Genomic DNA, 16,155 nt, shown 5'->3' with positions numbered 1-16,155 from the left:
GGCGTAAAAGGCTCCTCTTGAATATTCATTTGTAAATGAAAATGATGCCATTGAAATGAAGAGTCTCTCACACGTTTACAAACACAGTTTGAATAGTAGCCGGATATACTCTGCTTGTGTCTCTCTTTTTCAGTATGCGGCGGCAACCCAAAGAAAGGCCTGCCCCTAATAACCTCATGGTAAGTTAAAACAAGACTTTCATTGAATAGTTCCAACCACAGAATGTAAGTTTTGAATAACTGTGTAAAGACGGTGGTTATATTCATGCATTCCGATGAAAATTCAATAAAACATAATTCTATTTTGTGTGTAGCTTTGGGAATATACAGTTGTATTTTTCGCAGTGATTGAGGTGTTTTGGGTCAAGGACCCTCAAAGTTGTGATTGCTATGTGGAAACAACAGTAATGAACTTTTTGCCTATAATGAAAGATGTCAGCGAGGGGCCAATGAGAAACCTTGAGGTAGGACTGAGACCTACTTCAGCAATAATTAGTTAAATCCACTGCGTTGGTTTCACCCTGAATGAATCAGGCCTAGCTGTTGTACAAGAGTCTGTCAAATAATTTTATTTACCAAAATTAAGTTTTGTACCGTAATGAAAATTTCAGCGAGGGGAAATTATTTCTAAGTGTGTGTCTGCCCGTCTTTGTGCGTGTAACGTTAAAGTGTGCCCATGTCGACTACATCGTTTTTAACATCTAACAGTACTGAACATCATTAATTCTCAAATTCCTAAAAGTTTGCTGTCACCAAAGTGACCTCATGTCTCATCTGCAAAATTAGAGACATGTAGAGGCAAAGTTTTCTTTTATTCATAAATGTAAATCACTTGGTCAGTTTTCCGGTTTATTAAACACCACCTTTGTCATTTACATACATAGTTTCTATTTTATAGCCGGCACAACATTCAGGTTACATTGAATAGCCTCCGTCAGTGTGGAGCTTATCCAGTATGTCCTCACTGAAATAATAACATTTCTAATCGGAATAGGAAATAACTCGCATAGTTCAAAAATCCATAAATCCGTTTCCTCAGAGCTTATACGGTAGCAGCACAATGATTTTTAATCATTTAACACCAACGGATTACAACAAATATTCACACAAATTAAGTAACATTTAAATATTCTGAGTATTGTATGTAGATGAATCAGCTTTTATTTCAAAATTGTATAGTTGAAATCCAGTACATGACATTGTAGTACATGAGTGTGAGAGTGAAGAATGCATACAAAGAGGACTAAGTTACAGCATATTGGGACAACAGAATCCCACCGATAACAAATCAAACTCTCTGTAAAGTTCTGTATGGTGATGCCTCAGCAAAACATCTTGCGTTTCAATAACAGCCCAGCTCCATTGTTCTCTTTGACCCAAATATAATACTCTGAGCAACAGATGAAGCCCGCTCGGGGACAACTCTTTCTGGTCTGAATATGAAATCATCTTTATCACATCAGGACAGTGCGAGAGATGCCACCGTGTAGATAGGGGTACCACAAAAAAATATAGAAAAGTATGAACAAAAGTAAAAACAGTCTAAAAACATGAGCCTGTTGTCCCATCTCTAACTGGCTTAATATAGTACATACATGTACGTGTGTGTGCTTTAAAATAAAAAAAGTTAATGTTGATTTTCACTTGGCTAAGACTTCCTGTCTGAGAATAAGTTAGCTGTAAGTTATCAAATTGATTAATATTCAAATACCAAAGCCAACGATTATTTGTACAGTAGAGTTTTCTAGATAACGGAGAAGACTCCACTTAGTTCCAGCTCTTCCTGTCAATGAGTGGTACACAAGCCACACCACATGCCTTCCTTCCCAATATTGGGTGATTTTCTCTGTTCTAGCATTAGCACACAAGACCACAGCAGTTTGCACAAACAGTCTTTTAAGAGTTGCAACACGCTGCGGTTTCTGTGTTAGGACCAAGGACAGCGACAGTTCGGTCCACAGAGAGAGGAGGGGCGGGGGGCTGGAGGGTGTAAATGCAGAGCTGCAAACAGATTGTGTGTTCGCAGTCTCACACCAGAAAGGAGGAGTAAAGGGAAAAATGTTGTCTAGACACTCGCTGTGAATTCTTGCCTCCAGACAGAAGTGGCTCTCTTGAAGGAGAGACCATGCACTGTTACTGTTGGGGAAGTTAGACTTGCGATTGTGTTGTGCTGCTCAATTTAGTTTTTGTAACTGTTCACCTTAATTTGAACACAACTTCCATTGTTTGTGTTGAGTGAAAATGAATATTTGAAGAGAGACTGAAGTGTCTTGTTTCTTGTGTCCTTCATGACCTGGTTTCACAACCAAAGCTTCATTCCAACACAAAATAATGCACATGGGTCACACCGTAAATCGGGTACCAATATTTATCAGACGATATTAGTCCTCCACCGATGAATACGCGATTTATCCACAATGGATCCAGGACTTTATATCTCCCAGCTGGCCTGGCAACGCCTCGGGATCCCCCAGTATGAGCTGGAAAATGTTGCGGGGGGAGAGGGAAGTCTGGGTCAGCCTGCTTGGCCTGCTGCCACCGCGACCCGACCCCGGATAAGTGGAGGAAAATGGATGGATGGATGGATCCAGGACTCTGGACCAACCACACACTGCTTCTCCTCCCTTTATGGTTGCTTTATCATCACTCCTGTCAATGTCTCTTTTTTCTCACTTTCCTCCTCCTCTGCCCCACTTCCTTCAAATTCACGGTGCTCCCTGTGCTCTGTTTAAAATGTCCACCGTTCTCCCTCTTTCTCTCTATTTTCTACTCCTCCTTTCACTCCACCCCTCTCGTCTTTCCTTTACCTATATTTCCGTCCTCCTGTAGGCCTTTCATTTTCTTCCTCTGAACTGAGATATAAGGTCATGGATGCCTGCCTTTGTGGCACCAGCCTGCTGATTGTCTTTCTCTCTCCTCCTCCTCTTCCCCTTATTCCTCCCCACCTCTCGCTCCACCTCCCCATTCCCCCAGCCTCCTGAGTACATTAAAACTCTTTACCTATTCTATCTGTATGTTAATGCATCTAGCCACAGCTCTCCTTCTCTCCTCTCCCTCTGCTTTACTGAAAGTGCCGTAGTGCTCTCAGTTGCAACTCATTCCTCCTTAAAGGTAATGTGGGAACATCACACAATAGTGTATATACTGAGCAAATAATGTTGTTTTATGACCATACAAACTCACCTAGTAGCTCTAGTTTGCTCATCAGGTTTCAGCGTGTGGTTTCTCTAATCACTGGTACAGCTTTTATTGACGTCATTATTTTCACTTGGATTCTATCCTATTAGACGTTCTTTAAAGGGCTGCTGTTTGATTGCATGCAAGCTCTTGATGGGTTCTGTCCCTGAAGCTTGACACAGTGTGCTACAACTGCATGCACTGGATGCTATGTGCATACTATTAATATTTCATCCTAATCCGTTCAACTTCATCACTTTACCTGACAAAACATTTGTCTGGTGTTAATGCTACAGTATGTTCCTATCATGAATAGAGGGAGAGAGAACAGTGACAATACAGAGAGAATTATCCGTTAACAATAAGTTAATGAGAAGTAGCATGAAGGAGTTGTGTGTCCCTCATGTAATGGCTATATGGTGCACTACAGCAGGAGGTTTTGAACGTCAATGCAAAAAGGCGTGCATTGCACTTTGCTACCATGAAGAACGACGTAGTTGTCTCTGACATAAATGATGTCATTTTCTTCTCCAACAATGTGAAAACCGATGGAAACACAGGCCCAGCTGCATGTGTGGTGGGGGCAGAAAGATGGTGTGTTTTGTGAGGCGACGAAGGCGAATATTAGAAAAATAGATAAAACTTTTGTTAATTTATACCAATTAGTAAAATCCGAATTTCTTTTAAATTTCATTGTTGCTCAAAAACCACACAAAAAACAGCAATGTTAGTCGTCTAAAATCCAGCGAATTTCAGACGCGGGCGTAGTTTTAAGTAAAATTGTATATTGTGCGTGCGTGTGAGAGAAATATGAAAGTGATCGGCCGGTCGTGGCGATCAATTGAAAACAATCCCAGTTTCGATCAGCAGTTAATCAGTGGCTTGCTGAAGATTTACACCATGAATCATAATCTGTTTGTCCTTTTGGTGGACGTTAATTAATGAAGAATAAATATCTAACTGAGCTCTGTCTGGCTGTATCATCAATACCTCACTGGTATCAGTAAGCGATCTTTCTTCTTTTTCTTCCATTAGTAAAGAACCGCATGATGAGCCATCAGAGAGGAAACTGAGGGTGTTTGTCTCCCCTTGTACTAATGCATCTTTCATTGTGGACACCTTATCCTGTCATCATAAGCTAATGACGTTGGTCGGTTGAGGAGACTTTCCATTGGCGCGCTCCCAGGACGTTGGCTTCAGAGTATTTGGTGATGACCCATCCTGTCTGAGGTTTCTTGCTTTTGGTTCTAAAGAGGCTGTCTTTCTCCTCCCTCTTCTCCTTCAACGTGTGAGGCCTGGTCTGTGTGCAGCGCCTATTGACGTATTTAATTAGCTTTAGCGCAAGAAAGACAGAAAATATAGTTTTTGGTGTGACAGTATTTTGTGTATCTATGTGCTTGTTTTTGCATGTTTTAATGTGTGCATATGAGAGAAAAGGAAAACAAAAGTGATGATCCCACACCCTTATGTTCTTTGATTGTGATTTGATGGACATTTCATCAGCCCCCCTCGCATCATCCCTCGTTCCCCAGCCAGCAGCCTTCACACAGCCTTTTAGCACCCTTGTCAATGCTATTCTGCTTTTCTATTCATAGGCACACATACACACACGCACACATTTCGTAGCCCCCTTTCAACCCCGGAGACACCAGATGAGCCCACGGTTTTCCACAAAGGAAGTCCCTCCTGTGTCTGACTGTCCCTAAATCTAGTTTCGACTCACAAACACACACACACACACACACACACACACACACTCTCACACACACACACAGATAGAAGCTGAGTAGCATCAAGTTTTGTCCAGTAACAAAAACATGTTTGTTCTTAACAAACACGCCCTGGCTAGTTTATATTAATCCGTACTCTAGCGGTCATAAACTGCCCCGTCATTTAATAATTCCATTTATTTTCATTTATTCATCATGTCAGACAACAAGGATGTGTCAACTTACCACAATGATACTATTGTCTTTTATAAACTGTAGTTTAAGATGTTGTTTTATCAAAGCAGAGACATCCTACCGTCCCTGACTGAGTGACTGAGTGACAAGCCATTATTGAGACGAGCATCTATGAGATGAGGCATGCGGTGCACTGGAGGCCACAAGGCAACACACATGGTGCTTGATATTTACCGGACATCCACAGAATGTGGCAGACGCTCTGAGTATTCATTTTGGATCAATAATTTAGCAGATTTATTTGTCTTGGTTTTTATGTCTTCATGGTTCTGTTAAAGAACATTTTTGAAGATATTGCGTTGTTTTGCGACACAATTTCTGAGCAGAAAAAATAATTTTATTGACTGTTTGTGGAGATACAGACTATATTAGACATTTCATCATCTATATGTGGGTTGTTTTTGGTAATACTTTATGGGGATGAAGTCTTGCATGAGTTCTAGTTATCGCGTCTCAAACTTTGGGAGCAGCTTTAGCGTCTGAGGAATAGGTGTTTACATCGCTACATGTGCGAAAAGGATTTCCACATGCATGCTTACGTATCATCTCTTGTCTCTTTTCAGACTTGTGCCAAATCACTCTCGTCCTCCCTAAACTCTCCTGTCAGCACCTTCGCTGACAAATGTTTTCACATTGCACCCATGGGTCTTCATTGACATGAACCCCATTCACACATACAGGGACTGCAGATGGTACTGCTGCACAACGGTTCAGTCACGTCATTTTCAATGAGAGCTGTATTCAAAATGACACTTCTTATACAATAAAAAAATCATTTTTGGCACAGGAAATATTACTTTTATGTCAATACAACGTATTTGATTTGACTAAATCAAGGATTCTTTTTGTTCAGGTGTAAAAAGAAATTAGACTGTATTGAATATTGTAGCTGAAACGACTTTGTCTTATTTTTGAGTTAAATGGTCAGTTAATCATTGAAATAATAGTTAGACCGTAATTAATTGGTATCTTATAAGGTTCAGGGACACCAAGAATGTCAGTGAGGTTAAGACAGTATTTCAGTCTACATATGTTACACTCCTGGTCACTGCTCACTACCTCTGTTGGTCTGGACTACCAGCCAGTAGGATTTGTTAGTTCATCGGCGCGCTCCAGTATGAATCCTGCTGCGCTGGACATCTTTTGTGCACTTGGTTGGGGACTAAACTGGGCCGTGAGAAGGATTCTCCTCGTTCTCCTCTTGGCTCTCTTGTTTTACAACCTTTTTTTTTCTACTTCTTTCCATTTCAGTGGCTAACATTTAGTTTTGCGGCTCATTGACAGGTGGCTATCAGGTGAAAGTGCTGCCTCACTGTGCAAACAGTTTTGAAAGCAGCAGATAAATTTGAAAGTAGCATTAGTTGCTTGGACCATTAAGTTTAGAGCATTGTAACTCTCCTAAGAGAAAAGTCCCTTCATTTCCTCTGCACTCTGATTGACCAAAGTGCGCACACACACACACACATACTGTTCACACACACCAACCAATGCCAGCCAGTTTCCAGAGGGAGCGAGTGATTAGCATGCAAATCTGTAAAGACCTAGTTATTCTATCTACCTCCTCACCCTTCTCCCTGTCTCTCTCACACACACACACACACACACACACACACTGACAAACACTATTCTAATGAGGTGATGACCAGTCTCTTGTTATAATTGCCTCAAACTCCTTTTAATTTCTTTTGAGCGTATTAATCATACATAGAGTTATTTAAAATCGCATAAATTAATCTTAGATTAAACAGACCCGTCAAAGGCTTCAAACAATTAAAGAGTGAGGTAGAATTTCCCCTGGGTTTAGGCCATTTCTATTTGAGCAGTTGCAGGTGATTATCCCATTTTGATGTGGCCAGACGGTGATTAATGTAACTTTTAAATGAGCCCCCCCCCCCCCCCCCCCATCTCACCTCTGTCCACGCACCTCAACAGCAGAAAGTCAAAACACCTCCAGTGACCTAAGGAGTAGTAATCCACTCTGTATTTATAACTCTCTCCTTACATGGCCCATACTTCATTTGAGTTGCAGGTATTTTAATTATTGGGTGATAATGTGCGTGTCAGGGTGTGTGTGTCAGGGTGTGATGCGTGTGTGTATGTGTGCACCTGTTTGTGTCTCCATCAAAGCAAGACTCTTGAGGCAGCTTATGTCTGATATAATTCAGCAGGAAACGGTCTAAATGCATTTTCCCCAACCCGGGGGTCTTTTGTGTTGGGTGGTGGGGTCGTATAAGATAAACCTCACAAACGAATCAGAGAAAAAGAAGAAACGTTTCTGCTACACTGACTTATGTTCCTCTTCTTGGGCTTTATCTAAATCTAATCTAAACCTCAGCGTTTTTCTTGCGTATTCAAGGCTCTAAAACTATTAAACTCTTAAGAATAGACGATATGAAAAAGGAACATCACTGTTTGCTTGGACTGCTCACAGCTCATAGACATGCAACCTGCAACAAAAGAATAACAAGCACACATTGCTTGACAATATATGGCCACTCAGCCAAAAAGGGTGTGATGGGACTGGTTCCTGTTTTGTTCCAGATGTGTATGCAGAATACACATGTTGGAATCTCTTGTTGCCACCTGCTCTGTAGAGATCAGCGATCCTAAATCTCCGAAATGTCCAGTCCCTCAAACATGCTTGATATTTGCAGCAGATGAGATGTGGACAACTACAGCCGTGTATGGTACATAAAGTCTGAGTGTGCCCGCTGCCTCATTAGTGCAGGGAGTTTAATCTGCTGCTATTTTTAATTTAGGTTGTAACTAAATAAGGACAATTAAGTTTAACTCTGACGAAACAACGGCTCGACAAAGTCCATTTAATAGCTGTTCCGGAGCTTTCGATCGTATCGCATGAAAGAATGCAGTTTGAATTGTAGATTAGCTTAGAGTTCCATATTTCTGAGCACTTTTATGGACATTTTTACATTTTTTTGTCCAAGCTTAAAAGTTTAGATTGGTTCTTGTCTTTGGAAACAGTAGCTAACAAAACAAACTCAACACAAGGTCCATTGAGTGGCTTTCCATCAAAAGATACACCACATAATCAGTTTACTGTCATGTCTTTTAGCTCTCTTGTATGCTTTTTCTAGTTCTCTCTTTCTCTGTTTTATTGTGTGTGTGTGTGCGTGTGCGTGCACGTGCGGTATGATGAGCCACGCACCTTCATCCAGGTCAGATTCCAGCAGTTGTCTCTGGCCTATCGGGGTTAATTTCTGGAGCAGAGGTGAAGCGCTGGATTTTAGAAACATCACTCAGGACTTCCTTCTTTATTTCTGTATTGCACCCTCTCTACAGAGGCAAGGAAGAATGATGGATGAGATGGGTATTCAGCACATAGGGGCACCCAGGAGCGTCCACTCCACCCGTCTCATACTGACACACACACACACACTGATATGAGAGTAATTAACCTCAGACTGTGTTAACCCCAGCTGCCCATTAGAAGGACAACAGGATTGATGGGGCTCCCCCCAGTCCTTCACAATCTCTACAGTTTGTGCAGGATTAGAGCACGCTGGAATGTGTTAACATGTTCTTTTAAAATATAGACCTACACCAGACCAAACATGCGGGGGTTGTATTATCACAGTCAAAAGTAACAGTAGTGAGAAAAGAAAGAACAGAAGTGAAACAAAGTGGATTTACCACAATAACTCACAAATGTATTCACCCTTCATGTGACTTTATTTTGATACACTGTACATATTCTTCCGTTTAGCATATTTTCCAGTGTAACCGCAAATAGACAGGAATGATCCCAGGAGGAAGAAAGTGGACCGTCACTGCCAGTGTGTCCTACTTTGTAGCTAATCTTACATTGTGTGCACTAGTTTGGGTGTTGCTGGGGGGGATTTTAACGTTGAAGAAACAGCTGACAACAACACCGTTCACTTTGAAATCACTTCCAGCACCGAAATTCAGCTGATGAACAAAGTGGAGTCCCTTAAAAGACAGATATTCTCCTCAGGAGTTGATGGCCAAAAACATTGTACGCTGTTTTAAAACAGATATTTAATAATTCTTTCCTGCAATTACTCGTCACTTATTGGTTAACATCTACACAGATACCAATATATCTCTAGTTATTCTCATATTGACCTGGCAGGCACCGAATAACTGAGCCAAAATCTTTGTCAATGTCTTAAACTAGGCAGACACTGTTCAGGTTAAACTGGATTTTAGCCCAAAATTGGTCGCCTCCAACCAACTTTAGAATCAGGCCAAATTCCTGCCTGATTGGGTTGTAGTTTGTGGTGCATTTTGAGGGAGGACACAAGTCGTAACGACTGATTATTTGCCTTAAAAGTCTGGATCAGATGGATTTCTTGCATCTCCAAAATTGTAGTCGGCTGTCTTGCAGTTTGAGACGTTCCTTGGTTCAATGGCCGCTGTGCTTATCGTATAAATATCAGTGCAGTTGTATTTTCCATGTTGTGGTTAAAACCGTTGAGTCTGTGCTGTGAGCTGCAGAACGAACCGATCATATTGTCTGCATCTTCTAGTCATCTGGGGCTCCTCATTTCTCCTCTCACTTCCTGTTCATCGTATGCACAAAGTCACGCTGCCTTTCTGCCTTTCTTTCAACACTGTTGAGGAGGTCGTCGTCTTGTCGAATTAACTTTATATAAGATGTCACCGGACAAAACCGACCCGGAGTTCCATACTGTCGTCAGTCTGAGCAGCAGGGGGTCAATTGATGCGTACAGTGTGAGCATGAAAGGCCCGATTCAAACAGTGTGAGTTAACACAACGTACGAGATTAATAAATAGCATGCACAGTGTCTGGCCAGCTTCAGTTGGAGCTGAACTCCCGTTAACAGTGACAGTCTCTTGTTGTTAAGGACAGATATCGTGGAAATCAGTGTTGACAAGTTCATTTAAACTGGCCGGCCACAGCGTTGTTTATCTAATTGGACATCGAGACACCACAAATAAAATTCATGGTCAGCCTCAGTTGACGTGTCTCATTTACAACCTCCTCGCCTCTCACCTCTGACCCCCCGTGGGACCTCTGCGACCTCGGGCTCTGGTCTGCAAAGTCCCCCAGATGAGGCCGGTGATTGGGACTGTTGTCGCTGAGATATCACATGTGACATCTCTGTCTCGGTGCTGCAGCGGTAACAAGTGAACACTGCCAGCATTTAACAAAGTTGATGAGCTACGACTCGGCAGACTCTGGCCACACGTTTGTTGGTTTTCAGGAGCTAATTTATTGTCACTGTTGACGGAGTGATTGTGATCAAGACCGTATGAAAGAATTAATGTCGGAGGCAAAAGCTTTTTATTTTTAAATAGTGGACAAAGATGGTTTGTGTTGCTGTGTTGAACGCTCATTTTACCCCCGTGATGACTCACCTACATCATTAAACTGCAAAGATATTTCTTTAGAATGCCCTGACAAGCCATCACTTAAACGTTAAGCATTTAAAACCAAATCTGTTGGACATGAATATTTAAGAGGGTTTAATGATGTACCTGTGTAGTTTATTTGTTTTTTATTATTATTTCTCTATTCGTGTTTTAGAATAATTATACAAGTAGAACTAAACCGAACACTTCACATAAAGGCGTAGTAATGTTTGTGGCTCCAATCTGTTAGATGATAAAACATTATATTGCTGAATAGGTATAAACTTCTTTTGATAGCTGTTGGAATATCTTTTTTGTTGAGTGTTTTATGAGAAAGCTCATTACTTGTGTTTTTACGGCCACTTCAGTCCATTTCTTTTCCATTTTGGATGACAATTATTCTGAAGGTCATACATAAAGATTAGTGGCTTCAGATATTTCTTAATGCTGAAATGTTTATTTCATTGTAAATGGAGACTGAAATGATTTTTCAATAGATGAATCCAAACACTTGAGTGAAGGTGATTATTGTTAATTAGTCTTTTAAGTAAAAGGTCTTATTTGGTTCATCAATGCATTTAAAGGGACAGTTCAGATGTGCTAGGGTTGTAGGGTTGTAGGAGGTACAGATTCGGAAACAGATATTACTTTTCATGCCATTACATTCAATTTGAAAGTGTGTCATACAAGTCTTTAGAAATAACTTTTTATTGTCAGTATGGCAAATCCAAGTTTTGCAGATAAAACCTTTTAAATGCACAAATTTTCTTCTGAATATGTATTTCTTCTATATAAGACAAATTCAACCCAAACTTCCTCTGTCAGCTGTTTTCTGAATACCTCTGTCCTCTTTGTTTTTCAGGATCATTCCTTCATCACACAGTTTAACGACGGTAATGCAGAGGTGGTGTCGATGTGGGTTTGTCGCTGTCTGGAGGAGAGACGAGCTCAGCAGACTCAGGGACACATCTGACGTCCTCCTGCTGTCCGCCAATGATGGACCAGGACATTTAATCCTAAACCTTGAACACTTATCAAAGGCTTTAGGGTCAAGTACGTCCATATGCACTGTACAAGTGACTCGATGTACATGGACAAAAATCACTAGATGTTACAAGCTTTATGTGAGTATTGTTTTTATTTAACAGCACTCATGCGCCAGGAGAACAAGGAGCTCACGTCCTTTGAACTTTGCAATTATTCTCTGCATCCCAGAGAGGTCTGCGCTTTCTTTCTAACGTGGGTCTCCATCTGCAGCTTCGTCCTCACGTTTTTCGGGAATATATAGAAATGCCGTGAGCACATTGCGGTCTGGTGAGTGGAGATAGATGTCTTAAAAGCATACACTGCAATACGCTGGCAGAGTAAGGCTCTGTTTTGGGGAACGGTATCTCAAATAACCGTCTTGTTGACAGCCCTCTGGTGAATGTTACGGTCTTTGCCTGTGAGTACCTGCCCATGTGTGTGTGTGCCTGTTTTTCCAGTGATGTAGTTTATTACCTCAGCAAACTTAGGTTGACACCGCACTATTTCCCCCCCAATAATTACTGTTTTTTTTTATTCCTGGACTAGAACATTTGTATCCACTTATTCCTTAACGTTGTGAAGTCGGGTTATTAAGTGGATACAAAGCTCGGCCTCTCTCCTCAAGGAGTGTTTGAGTGAACAACAAGCCGCCAGTACCGATAACGTTGAAGCAGCTCTGAAGTGTTGGAGTGCAATGAAATATTGACATGCATCTTTTCTTGGTTCTCAAGCTTCCGGACCAAACAATGAATTGTTCTCACTCATCGGGAGGAGCTGCGCTTCTCTCCGTTTAAACCTGTTTTTAAACTCTTCTCTTCTCTTATAGCCTGACGTTGAATGCCACTGAATGAACAGGTGGAGAGAAAATTGTGCCGAAGCAGTTCTCCGTTTTGTTATTCAGGGAATATATTTGTTTTTTTTAGAATTCATTAAGAAAAAGAAACTTAACAGAAACCATATCACTTTTTATATTCTAAGTTACTGTTTTATCCACTTACTCACCAGTAGATCCTTACTTGAGAAAGATATGTCGTGCTACAGAAAGCATGGTTTTTTTATTTGATTGCCAAATGAGATCAATTGATAAAGGCAGCGCTTATCACCAAAGACCACTGACGACCCAAATGGTGAATTGTATGTATTTCTCATGACTTAAGCGAACATAATGGGTTAATTTGACAAGGTTTTGGTGTGCAGCTGCTGAAATGTGTAGGGCTCAAGTGCAATTAAAGGCCATTTCTTCTTCTACAAACGCGCAGCTTACAGGGACACGATGTGTATCGCTGGAAACGAATGTAACTGCATTAGATCAGCGCAGAAGAAAAGGCGTAAAGCAGCAGTTTATTATACATGTGATGAGGACTTTATTCCGCACACTGTTCAATGTGCTTTTGTCCTCTTTAAGGACGAGGAGACACGTGGATGGTTGATTTTCACCGGCCTTTTAACTGTAAATCATCCGAAACTGAGAACACATTTGTTGTTTGGAGAACAATCAAGCATCCATCGTGTCATTCATAATTTGGTAAGTCTTCAAGATTTCTTGTAGTTTTTTATGACCAAGCTAGTTGGTCGTTTTTTGTTTTTCTTTGTCATTTTGATTATCAAGCGTCTTATATCTCGACCAAGACTTCATTTGCCATGCACTGCTCATTGTTTACAGTCAGAATAGCAACTTGGGTTGTGGAGATGGATTTGAGAGACGTGTACAACTTCAAGTTTACATGCTCATTTTAAACCAATAAAAAGCTAAATCATCGTCCGACGATAGCCGGTGGGTTCACAGAATGCATACTGGCCAATGCATTCTGCCTGTTTTGCTCTTCACATGGACTACATTCAACCAACGCCTGCTCGAATGTGGTTGGTCAATACTAATCGGACTACAAATACCAAAAGCCTTGTGCACCATAAGGACGGGTAAATCGGACTTCAAACACAGGGCCGTGTTCCCAGATATGGTGAACTCTCTGGAGAAGCAAGTCAAGATCTTGTCTCATCCACTTTTTGGCGATATTTCCGATGCACGACCAAACACCTTAATAACGGCTATAAATAGGAGCAAACCGCTACCCGGGGATAACATCAAAAGAAGTAGCTTTGCAACAACCATCACAACTACCAACCAAACTGTAACTCCTAAGCCCACAGTGCACGAGACGCCAAAGCCGCCTGTAACAGCTAAGGAGTCATCCTCAGAATCCTGCCTTTATTGTCAAGAGTCGCATCCATTATCCAGGTGTTCAAAGCTGAATAAAGTTTCTCAAAGGGAGAAAATTGAATTTCTGAAAGGAAAAGGAATCTGTTTTGGATGTTTGAAGGCCAGCCACATGAGCAAGGAATGCATCAGTCGTCTGACCTGTGAGGAATGCAATCTAAAACACCCAACTATTCTACATATCCAGGACAAAGGCAACATTCACAAACCGCAGGAAATCCCAATAAATAGTTCACTAGTATCTCTTCAGGCATGTGGTTTTACAAAGACTGTACTCTTTCGATTGTGCCAGTGCAGTTGAAATTGAAGAAAGGTGATAAGGTGCTGCAGACCTATGCCTTCTTGGACCCTGGAAGTACAGCAACTTTCTGTACCAACCGATGGCTGCTGGATCTGGAGATGGTGGCAGAGCTTAAAGTGGACCGCTGCATCAAACCAAAGGACTTCAGAGGTCTGACGGTGGATAACTTCCTAGCATGTAAGAGTTGGATTGGCCAAGACCCTTAAATCCACAGCCCATTTCCTCAGAAGATTGCACGTTTTTTACCGCAAACCAGACACACCAGAGGGAGACCAGGAAGCTAAGTGATATCATCTGTGAACGCTAATTAAAGGGGAACCTCACCCAAAAGTGCGAAAAGCCTGGAATCTCTTTGTTGTAGTGAGTAAGGAACACGATCTTCTCCCGCACCCAGCTGAGTGGCTAGTTACAGGAAACAGTCACTACAGAAACCATAAGACTTCCGATACCAAAATGAAGTGTGTGGTATCAGTTCAGTCTGCAGGATGACTCATCAACCCGGCGGTAGTTTAACGTGTAACGATATGAGAGATAAACGTCTTATAGCGCCCTCTACTGGAAGTGCCCAGAACATATTGCGACAAGATTTCTTAATGAATTTCATATATTTAACTTTTTTTTAACAAATCCTTTTCCATATCCCAACAGTTCATTATGTTACAGCAGTTCAGATACATTTTGTGATCAGTCAGTCAGAGGCGCTGTGTGTGACGATCAGTTTTTATCACTGCCATCATTTCTGCCCCAGAAACCTGAAATTGAGGCATAAGCCTTTTTACTTCGATGTACATACAAATACTTTTACCTTAACTGTTTGGGAGGACTGTGCAAGATGCCATTCGTTTTCATAAAGACATTAATGTCACTGATAATTTGGCGAAAATCTAAAGTTGAAGAACTTTACATTATACCTTTTATATACATACTGTATATTGTTAGTTATATTTATCTAACTGTCAAATTAACCCATCTGTGAGACGTCCACCTCATATTAAGTTTGCCTTAAATGTAACTGAAGCTATAAATACTTAGCAGTCTGGTAAAACTAGTAAATACGTGTGAAACGAGAAGAGTGTGTAGTGGCCACTGGCTCCCGACGAACAATGTTAAATGTATTCTTGTTACTCAAATGAAACCAAAAAGATTTTTTTTTTTTTCTGAACAGATGTGCTGTTCCCCAAAAGCTCAGACACATCTGTAATGGTTTGGACATGTACTCAATGCCTGTGGTTTTTAAATATGAAGTGGAAATATTTATTATTTTTTTACTTTCAGCTCGACCTGTTATTTTTCCTGTTTTTGCCTAAACCACGAAACATGAAGTCAGTGTTTGGACTCAGCAGAAATATTATTGCTGTGATGTTACTGACTTATTGTGGCATTTTCTGTAATAATCTGTGTCGGCACATATTCCAACCGCAATGCACAAATAGAATAAAAAGTATTTAAACATAATCATTTGGGTATATTTGACATTTATGCAGTTTATTGAAGTCTGTTTCTCTATGTGGATTATTTAGTTTTGAAGGTAAAGCTGATTTCACGCTGACACAAAACAATGAAGTTAAGTTTTTCCGTCACTCTGCGCTACTGAAGTTTCTTTTTGTATTTCTGTTTACGTGCTCACCATAATGACCTTCAGGCTTTTTCTCTTTTCCATCCCAGATGTTTCAAATAGATTCCTCTGAAGTTGAAGTTACTTTGTGCGATCTGGGTGACTTTCATTCTAACACTCACTCCATTTATCAGATTGTTGTTTTTGTTTTGTTTTCAAAAAAGGTCGGCCCTTGTCAAATTTTTTGAAGTCTGACTGCAAATGAGAAACTATAAACTGATCTTTAAGTTGGTTTCAGTTATTTTTTGAGTGCTGGTGGAACACGATTGTCAAACCGCAGCCTTGAAACAAAGTAAAATCAAACGGTTATGATTCATGAGTCGTGAGAGCAGATTTTATTGCAGGACTGTTGTGTTGGACTTTTAGTTTTGGCTCGGTGTACCTAATAAAGTGGCACCTGAGTGTAAAGTACATACAGCCAGCTTGATGGTGTTTTCATTAAAATTACAAAAAGACTTAAGACACCTATAGGCCCAACTCTTCACACGACTTACACAGAA

At 40.8% G+C, this 16,155-nt stretch overlaps 1 protein-coding gene across 1 annotated transcript in view; it reads left to right on the top strand.

Annotated features, from left to right (window-relative positions):
- The window catches only part of map2k5 (mitogen-activated protein kinase kinase 5), a 48,818-nt gene extending 37,202 nt beyond the window's left edge, over window positions 1-11,616 (top strand). Inside the window, exons 21-22 of the mRNA XM_076078586.1 lie at window positions 134-179; window positions 11,358-11,616. Coding sequence (XP_075934701.1) covers window positions 134-179; window positions 11,358-11,468 — 157 coding nt within the window. The 3' untranslated portion in view covers window positions 11,469-11,616. The remainder of the gene's footprint in view (window positions 1-133; window positions 180-11,357) is intronic.
- The last annotated feature ends 4,539 nt before the right edge of the window (window positions 11,617-16,155 follow it).

This window comes from Anarhichas minor, unplaced genomic scaffold (genome assembly GCF_050575085.1).
Source record: "Anarhichas minor isolate MPS153535 unplaced genomic scaffold, ASM5057508v1 ptg000067l, whole genome shotgun sequence".
Taxonomy (NCBI): domain Eukaryota; kingdom Metazoa; phylum Chordata; class Actinopteri; order Perciformes; family Anarhichadidae; genus Anarhichas; species Anarhichas minor.
The sequence above is the reverse complement of the archived record's forward strand: the minus strand, read 5'-3'. Positions and strand labels throughout refer to the sequence as shown.